The sequence below is a fragment of the Etheostoma cragini genome, chromosome 3 (genome assembly GCF_013103735.1).
Source record: "Etheostoma cragini isolate CJK2018 chromosome 3, CSU_Ecrag_1.0, whole genome shotgun sequence".
Classification (NCBI taxonomy): Eukaryota; Metazoa; Chordata; class Actinopteri; order Perciformes; family Percidae; genus Etheostoma; species Etheostoma cragini.
The window spans coordinates 10,023,471-10,033,464 of NC_048409.1; the positions used below are offsets into that span (position 1 = coordinate 10,023,471).

Genomic DNA, 9,994 nt, shown 5'->3' on the forward strand with positions numbered 1-9,994 from the left:
CACACACACACACTCATATACCTGGTGTGGAAAAATAAAATAAAAAAAAGAACCAAAAAAAAAAAATAAATCACAATGATAATAAAAAATAAAAAGTTAAAAAAAGAAAGTTATATTGAGTATGAAAACTCTTGTCCATTACATTTTACTTCATAATTGCAACGGCATGTGTTGTATTCATTGTTGCAAAACCTTCTGTATATACACATACATCTGTTTGTTTGTTACCATGAAAACAGCATTGATCTGAAGCTTGATGCTGTCATGTAAATAGTTTTCAAATCAGCAATTAATATAACAATTTTTGATCAACTCATTTCAATTGCATGCTTAAATAACATACGCACATAAAGCCCCGCACATTTCAAGAGAGCCCGACCCACTTCCGGTTTAAATTTGACCACTTCCGGTTTAGGCCCCGCCCAGTCTGAGTACGGATCCGGATACAGATAATTCATGTGGTAAACAGATACAGATACAGATAATGCTGTACTCGCTCATCCCTAACTCTTTATTCTGTTGAGTCAGGTAAGTGTTCATCTCTTTCAGGACGGGTTTTGCACCGAAAAAGTTTGTACCAGGATCTACTGACTATCTATAAACTAATAGTCCACTTGTTTGGTCTCTGTAGACAACTAGCCAGTCCGTTGTGGTGCTTGGGAAGTTGACGCCCTCTTTTGCTTTTAGGCAAGGTCTCACAACACGTCTTGTCTCTCGTTGACTGTAAGGACACCTGATGATGGTACTGCCTCCCACTTTTTGTGGTCTCGTGGTCTCTCTGCTGAAGCGCTCTACGTCAACTAACTGTCGTACTGCTGCTCTTGCTGGTGGTCTTTTGGACTCTACTTTAGCTGGATCGTGTGCCGTCTTCAAGCGACTTCTGGCAAGTACTGTAACAAATACCAGATTGGCTTTGGCTTCGACCAGTCTCAAAACAACACCATGGCTGCCGCTCCAGCAAAGATACATCATCGCGCTGTTGGCTCAGGTCAGTATATTCTTCTAATATCTTTATGGTGTCTTCTCACAGACCACCAGACAAGGCCACGTCCCATGTGTCATATATGCAGTACTTTACTTTGGCTTCTTGGAAAGCTCTCCTGACAAAGATGGCAACCTTTTGCTTGACGGGAGTCACAAGGCCGAGTGGATTGTTCAGGCCAGAGACTTGGCTTAGAAGTTCTCTTCTGGTGAGTGAAATCTGAAGTCTGGTCCTTCAAGTGTGGACACCTCACAGTTAAAAGAAACAGTTGACAGTGAAAATCGGCCTGGCCAGTGGGAAACCGGCCTTGACCAGTGAAGACTCCACAAAAGCCCATCACAAGGAGGGGGAAGACTCCACCTGGGGGCCTGGAGGAAACCAGATACCTGCCATCTACCTGTCCATCCAACAGTCAAGAAAGCAACATTGCAGACTCCAAGTCACTTGACGAGCTGAAAACAGAGAGAACAACAGTAAAGAGACTTTTTTCCCGACTTACCAACAATATAATGAGAACCCATATGGAGAGGAGATCAAGGCTGTTTACATTGCGCAGTGCAAAGAGACTGATGCAGAGGACGCACCTGAGTTGGACAACCAGCAGAGAGCCAACCTTGAGAAGACGGAGAAAGTGTCTGAGCAGAGGTCAAAAGAAGTGAAGCACCTAATCCAAGAGACGCTGTGGGCCTCATTTGGTAAGCGTGAACTCACCCTCGCTCTAAAAGCTGCAGAGGCAGAGTGCCAGAACGTCTCTTCTACTCAGCCTGACACACCCCTGGAGGCATATGATTTTATGCTCCACCATGTAGAGAGGCTGGTCCACAAAGCCAAAGAAGCGCACCAGACCTGGAACCGTTGGGCTCCACTAGCGTAGACACAAGGCTTCAATCGTCACCTAACTGAGCTCAAAACCCTCTTTCCCACGCTGGTGTCGGGGTAGGCCGCCCTTATCAGAGCAGTAAGAATTAAAGAGGACACCAACAGAGTTCCTGTCACAGCTCACGGTGCAGCCCCTGTCGCAGCCATAAAGCTTAAAGCCACAGCTTACCAAAGTTTACCAGCAACTAGCGTGAGTACTACAGATGGATGAGAGAATGGAGGGTTCTGCAGAAGCAAGGCAAACCAACTGGATCCATGGAAGTAAAGCAACTACTTGACAGCCTTGACGAAAGAGTGGCTAAAGATCTACGCCTGTCTACTTACACCTCAGCAGACAAGATCTTCAGAGCCTTGGAGAACCGCTACGGGAACAAAGCCTCTATTGCCATTGAGATTGGAGGAGAGGAGCTAAACGCTATCCTACCTGTCCGTCATAGCCAGCCGAGAAGCATCGTAGAACTATTCCAAGCAGTTGGAATAGCCCTCAATGATTTAAATGAACTGAGCAATGCAGATGCCATAAAGAACCCACTAGTGATTAAGTCTATCAAGAGCAAATTGCAAGGTTCCCTGAAGAAAAGCTGGCTGACCCACGCTGCTAACTTGAGCAACGCTGTGAACCACCAGAACTGCTTTGACAAACTATTCGCATACCTTCAATCCCAAGAGACCATCTATTAGCAGTCAGAGCAGCTAAGAGACATTGACCCTGCCAAGGAGAAGACCAGGTTTCAAACGAGAGCTTCTGATTGCCCAATTCAGTTAACCTGGTCGAGCAGGCATGCAGGAGAAGGAAATGGGATCGGTACCACGGGGGACAGCCACAACTCTGTTGTAGGACGCATGGATACATCTCCCCAGGAACAAACACTGTGCCGCGTGGGAAAACTAATGCAATGAGTAATTGATCCCATGGATGACTTGTAGACTTTAAATTGAACAAGGTGTACATGGTCAACCAAAAGACTTGCAAAAGACTTTAGACTTACCTTGGACTCAAGCTCAAATACTTAAGACTCTAACTTTCAAAAAATAACATGTGAACATCTCTGGATGTTATACACACATAACTAAGGTAACTAAGGTTTATCTCTTGAAGGGTAATTTACAGCTGCTAATAACCGAGCCAGTTTTCTGTTTGTGTAACATACAATAGCTTGAATCAGTTTAAAGTTTGGCCTTTTGTGATGAAAAATGTGCCGGTGTGGTTACTTTCCGTGGAACCTAGGATAAACATGTCAGACACACAAGGGGGCTATTTAGGTATCTGGAGAAGGCTGGCCTGGTTCAAGAGGCCTAGCATTGGCTCCTAGTAATCAAGTGTTGCAACTCCTGAAAAAAAAACGGGAATAAACTGTTACAGGGACGGTTTAGACTTGACAATAATAGCAAATGAAAAAGGGAATGTGTACTAAAGAGACAGTAACTTTTGAATATAACCTCTTCATGTCTGAATGTCCTATTAAGATGTTGATGTATTTGTTTACAAATATACTTTCATAATAGGCTGAAAATATAAAACTAAATATTCCCAATTTCATTTTTATGAAATGATTCCATATATTCAACAAGTTCCTTTATCCGCCTGAATTACTATGCAAATAAACAGCAGAGTCCATTAAAGGTGCACATTTGTTAGGCTCGACTGTAAAGAATAGCTCAAACAAGACAAAAGATGAAAGAGTAGGACAACTATTTGAGGATATCTAATCTTTACATTGAAAGATAGATGGACACGTAATTCAGATGACATTCTACGTGCAGCCTACAAAATATGCTTTGACAATATTCCATCAAAGACCAAGGGGTGAGGGCATCCTTTGTCTGATGTGCAGTAGTAGGAGGGAAGCTTCTGTCTCAAAATCTATATAAACCTGTGAAAAGACACAGTATTCCCATCCAGATATTGAGGGATGGAGATCTCTGCTCTCTGTATTGGCCTCATCCTGTCTCTGGGTTTGTGTGAGCTGAACTCAGAGGTTTCCTTAAACGATTCTATGGATGATGTTAAACAAAGGGCTGTGCTTCCAGAGGATAGGACTGGTGCTGGGGTCAGCTCTCAGACTTCATCTGTGAAATGTAAGCTCCAGGGTACCACTCGTATACCTGCATTTGCAATGGATGGTGACTGCATTATTGGTGGTGTTTTCTCCATACACCACTACATACACACATTGAAGCATAACTACAACACCATGCCTGATCCACTAAGATGCACAGGAAGGTTAGTAAGAGGGAGAAGTGGGGGATAAGAGGATGTTAGTCTGAGTGTGGATTTAAACTTTTAGATTTGTATGATGTGAATACAATTGCATTAGAAAGGTTTTGTATAGAATCAAAAAACAAGTATTTTTTTCACATACATTTTCACATCAGTAGATGATATATGCAGTAGAAAACACTAGATTTGAAAAAATAGATTTTTGTATTTTTTAACATAAGTTTCTTTAACAACTGAATTGTAATTGTTAACCTAGATGAAAAATAACAACTACTTTAGATAATTATAAATGTTGAACTGATATCTAATCCTGTTTTTTGGATTCTGGTGCTTGTTTCTTCCGTTATATGTATTTTCTGTTAAAATAGTGAATTCTAAATTTGAACAGTGACTTGAGTGTCTGTGTGCAGCCTTGACTCCCGTGAATTGCGCTTCTCACGTGCAATGATCTTCGCCATCGAGGAAATAAACAACAGCACAGAGTTGCTGCCAGGAATCAAACTCGGTTATCAGATCTATGACTCATGCGCCTCGGTGCCCGTGGCGGTGCATGTGGCATTCCAGCTTTCAAATAGCCTGGACCCGGTGTTTTACACTGGTGACAACTGCTCAAAATCTGGTTTGTTGATGGCTGTTGTTGGTGAGTCTGGATCCTCGCCATCCATTAGCATGTCACGCATCACTGGGCCCTTTAACATCCCTCAAGTTAGTATTCAGAATGTTTGGCAAACTCTGTGTAATACAGAACAGTGTTGTATGCCTGTCCCGTAAAGTAATTACACTATTATTTCCCTTCAGGTGAGCTACTTTGCCACTTGTGCATGTCTGTCGAATAAGCAGCAGTACCCGAATTTCTTCAGAACCGTGCCTAGTGATCAGTTCCAGGCTGAAGCGCTGGCCAAGCTGGTAAAACACTTTGGCTGGACTTGGATAGGTGCTGTCTGGTCAGATTCGGACTATGGCAATAATGGTATGGCGTCTTTTCTGGACGCTGCACGCAAAGAGGGGATCTGCGTGGAATACTCTGAATCTTTCTATCGGACCCACCCACATAGCAGGATCCAGAGAGTAGCTGATGTTATCCGCAGGTTTGATGTTCCCTGTGCCTACACTGAACGTCTGCACACAAAAGCACAATTGTTTGGGCAACTACAAGATGGAAGATTGTTTTATTATATTAGTCAAAATATGGAAATTTATCTTTTTTCATACGCAACATTATTTATTACTGATATTGTTATCAGTGAGACCAAATACTAAAGTAAATCTAATGTTTGAATAAACTATCTTGATAGCTTTTTAGTGATACAGGCCAAATGCAATGTACTATATTTTCTCTCAAGGTCGACAGCTACAGTTGTTGTGGCATTTGCAGCATCTGGAGACCTGGGACTTCTGCTGGAGGAGCTGTTGCTTGAGCCTTCTCCACCTCGTCAATGGATAGGCAGTGAAGCCTGGGTAACAAACACAGACATGCTGAAGTTCAACTTCTGCTCTGGAGCTATCGGATTTGGAATTGAGCTATCCTATATCCCAGGTCTGAGAGACTTCTTGCTGGATCTCTCTCCATCTAAAGTGGCTGCCTCTCCAGTGCTTACTGAGTTCTGGGAGGATGCATTCAACTGCAGGCAACAAAAAAGTGAGAAAGTTGTATATAGACAGTCTCTAGGCCACCAAGCTCAATAAAGATTAAATATTGTATGTACAAATTTGTATCAGTTAATGTCTATAGATCTAATTAGGCTGATACTGTATGCTGAGAATAATTTAAAATAATTAATTTCAACACATCAAAACAGGTAGTTCATCCAAGGAAAAGGTGTGAATATTGTTTTCCTTTTACTAATGTAACTGTCTGATGCCTGATTTGTGTTAACGTGAGCTTAACACAATAATACACAATATGCATAACTAAAACAAACAAGCCTTACAAACTGAAACAAAGCAATAAAAATAAATAGAAAAAGAAATGTCCGCAAAACAATGCTTTGAAATATAACGTGAAATTAGCATTTTTAATGGATAAATTACAAAAATATAGATACAGTATGAGTTTCTGCAAGCCATGTTTTGCAGGTTAAGAAAAGTCCAAATTAAATAATAATAATAATAAATGGAGGAAAGAATGATAATTATGTCTCTGTGTGTCAGGTGCAGCAGATGAGAGAGTTTGTGACGGAACAGAAGACATAAGGACGCTCCAGAGCCCGTACACTGACACATCTCAGCTCCGGATCACTAACATGGTATACAAGGCTGTTTATGCAATAGCTCATGCTATTCATAAAGCAGTGTGTCAGGAAACACATTCTACAACTCAGTGTGACAAATTCACCAGGATAGAATCCAAAGAGGTCAGTTGAACATAAGGAAAAACCCTGATAACTTTTCTTGCTGTAATGTACCTTCTCTGAAATGAGGTATTCATTTTATTCAACATTATGTAATTGCTTTCCCACACTGTTTTTCTTTATCTTATTTGAAAGGTTCTTACTCAGCTGAAGAATGTCCATTTTTCCCTAAATGGTTATGATGTGTCATTTGATGCCAATGGGGATCCTGTGGCCAGATACGAACTGGTTAACTGGCAAAAAAGTAAAAGTGGCAGAATTAAGTTGGTGACGGTAGGGCACTACGATGCATCACTGCCGGTGGGCCAGAAGTTCCACGTCAACAGGAACATCACCTGGGTGGATGGTGGCACACAGGTAAGGAGCACAAAAGCAATAATGTAACATATTAAAATTTGGCGATCTTGAATGTGTTTTTAGTCCATGTTTGTTGATTCCATATTGGCTGTAAAGAAATTCCAAAGTTACCGTAATTTTGAGAGTCCCCCTTTATATTTTCTTTAAAAAAAGACTGTCTAAACAATGTCACTTTGGAAGATATTCACTTGATTTATCCAGTTCAGACATATTGACATAGGGTTATTGTTTTAAGACAGACTTGGTACAAATTAGAACCCATCCTTTAATAATCAGAGTTTAAGAACACAACTGAATATGCATGAGTTTGTTTCTCTCTATGTGCCAGGTTCCTGTGTCAGTGTGCTCTGACACCTGTCCTCCAGGAACTCGTAAAGTGCTTCAGAAAGGAAAACCCATCTGCTGCTATGATTGTATACCGTGTCCTGAGGGAGAGATTAGCAATGCTACAGGTATTTGATTTTCTCCTAATCCATAGCCAATGTACTGTACAAAATCAAATATACCCTAATTCCTCAAATAAAGACTGGTAGTAAATTGAACGACGGGCCTCCGATAGTGGCCGGGGGCGTGGTCAATACGGACAAATAAAGGCTGGGGGAAATTTTGTGTAGATAATCTCCTATATGCCTTTCATATAATGTGCAATCAAGTTAATTTTAATTTACATTTCTACCAATTTGATTTAACAGATTCAACAATAACAACAAACCTTTTGTTTTTGGGATTATGGTAGTCATGTAAAGTATTGTCCTACCGGTCTTTTAGTCAGTGGGGCTGTGTGTGTTAGCAGACAGGTGTAGTGTGCAGTAACGTACAGGTGCCAACAGATGGCCAATTTCAACATTGACCCCAGGAGAATCCGAGACTGGAAGAAACAGAAGGATGAATTGACGAGATTAGCCAACAGGAGCAGAGCACAGCTACCTAGCTGGAGGTGGGAGGAAACAAGTTAGCCTGGAGCTAGAAACTACGCTAGCTAGCTACCGTCTATGACATTAATCAGATACTGGTGTAACTACTCTATGCTCTTATCGTAATCTACCAGCTATACATTAGTACCTTTATAAATACCTGGTACATTTAAAGGGTTTAAACTGACACAGTGGTGGTTTGATTATTTCTTACCCAGTTTGCTCCGTTGCCCTTCTGGCTGTTGTTGAATATGGGGATGTTTTTGCTAGGGATGAGCGAGTACAGCATTATCAAGCATGCTATTGATATGAGTTGATCAGAAATTGTCATATTTATAGCTGATTAGAAAACTATTTACATGACAGCATCAAGCTTCAGATCAATGGTGTTGTCATGGTAAAAAAACGAACTATATACACAACAAGTTTTGCAACAATGAATACAACACATGCGGTTGCAATTATGAAGTAAAATGTAATGAACAAGAGTTTTCATACTTAATATAACTTTCTCTTTTTAACTTTTAATTTTTTTATGATCAGTGTGATTTTTGTTTTTGGTTCTTTTTTTTTCCGCACCAGGTATGTGTGAGTGTTTGTGTTTGTGTGAGTAAGAGAGAAACACAGAGAGCGAAAGAGAAAGAGAGAGATCTGCATTGACTTTAATGAAGCCAGCTGACGGTTAAAAAAGATATATATATCTCCGAAGGCAGACGCAACAGGAGTCACATTGAAACCAAGCAGCATGTCTGAAACCCCACGTTTACCAGAAACCTACTGGTTACTATGATAGTACTACAAACGGAAGTTAAAAACAAACTGAAGCTGAAGAAACCCTAAACGTTAATGGAACAGACCCGCGGACCTGATTGACTAAGAGAGTGAAAGAGAGAGAGAGAGAGAGAGAGAGAGCGCTGTTCTCCGTGTTCTGTGTGTGTGAATGAGCCGAGCGTGTGTGTGTAGGGAGGGGGGGGCGCTGTGACTATCACAGAACGCTGCGCGGTCAGCTGAGAGTTTTATTCAATCCGAGTACAAATAGTGCCTCGTATTACTCGTATAATACTTGTACTCGGCAAAAGTTCTATATCCGTACCGGATACTTGTTTCAGCCGGGTACTCGGCTCATCCCAAATGTTTCTTAAAAAATGAATGATCTCTGTAAACTGGAACGCTACGGCTTTTTATTTAAAGTGATTTATTTAAAACAAATATACTTATCAAACAGATGGAATTAGAAAATTAAGGCCTTCCACTAATAGAAGCCTGCTTCAAATAAAACCTGGGTACGTTCTGCGGTTCAGGTAAATAAAGGCCCTGGCTTTTATTTGATGAATTACAGTAGGCTACATTAACTCCTAAAAGCACTTTTTATTTCATTTTTCCAGATTCTCCTGATTGTTTGCCTTGCCCCAAGGAGTTTTGGCCCAATGCAGAGAGAGACACTTGTCTCCCCAAGCCTGTAGAATTTCTTTCCTACAACGAGGTCCTGGGAATCGTCCTGGCTGCATTCTCAGTTGGTGGTGCCTGTCTGGCCATTGTGACAGCAGCTGTGTTCTATTGTCACAGGACATCCCCGATTGTCAGGGCCAACAACTCTGAGCTGAGCTTCCTGCTGCTATTCTCCCTGACTCTATGTTTCTTATGTTCATTAACTTTCATTGGAGCACCCTCTGAGTGGTCCTGCATGCTACGCCACACAGCGTTTGGGATAACCTTCGTCCTCTGTATGTCTTGTGTTCTTGGAAAAACAATAGTAGTGTTAATGGCCTTTAGAGCAACACTCCCAGGTAATAATATCATGAAATGGTTTGGTCCTCCACAACAAAGAATGACTGTAGTGTCTTTCACGTTTCTTCAAGTTTTAATATGTACTATTTGGTTGGGTCTTAGTCCCCCTTTTCCAATGAAAAATTTAACCATATACAAAAAGAGAATCATCCTGGAGTGTGCATTAGGCTCAGCTGTTGGGTTCTGGGCTGTGCTCGGGTACATAGGTCTACTGGCTGTCTTTTGCTTTGTGTTAGCTGTCCTAGCTCGGAAATTACCTGATAATTTTAATGAAGCCAAGCTCATCACCTTCAGCATGCTTATATTCTGTGCAGTCTGGATCACCTTTATCCCTGCATATCTCAGCTCTCCTGGGAAATTTACTGTGGCTGTGGAGATATTTGCCATTCTGGCCTCCAGTTTTGGACTAATACTGTGTATATTTGTTCCAAAGTGTTTCATCATATTGTTTAAACCAGAGAAGAACACCAAGAAACATGTAATGAACAAAAATTCATCCTAA

At 41.2% G+C, this 9,994-nt stretch overlaps 1 protein-coding gene across 1 annotated transcript; it reads left to right on the forward strand.

Moving 5' to 3' along the window:
* Positions 1 to 4,041: 4,041 nt before the first annotated feature.
* LOC117942151 (extracellular calcium-sensing receptor-like) lies at positions 4,042 to 9,994 on the forward strand. Its single transcript, XM_034867479.1, has 8 exons — positions 4,042 to 4,085; positions 4,493 to 4,787; positions 4,881 to 5,170; positions 5,426 to 5,721; positions 6,234 to 6,436; positions 6,569 to 6,790; positions 7,119 to 7,242; positions 9,090 to 9,994. The coding sequence occupies exons 1-8, from the start codon at positions 4,057 to 4,059 to the stop codon at positions 9,992 to 9,994; spliced, it is 2,364 nt and encodes a 787-aa protein (XP_034723370.1). The 5' UTR covers positions 4,042 to 4,056.

Bases quoted from the DNA above. Each gene is read 5' to 3' on its own strand.
- LOC117942151 (XM_034867479.1), top strand. From the start codon at position 4,057: ATGCCTGATCCACTAAGATGCACAGGAAG. The intron at 4,086-4,492 runs GTTAGTAAGAGG...GTCTGTGTGCAG, and splicing joins CCACTAAGATGCACAGGAAG to CCTTGACTCCCGTGAATTGC. The intron at 4,788-4,880 runs GTTAGTATTCAG...ATTTCCCTTCAG, and splicing joins GGCCCTTTAACATCCCTCAA to GTGAGCTACTTTGCCACTTG.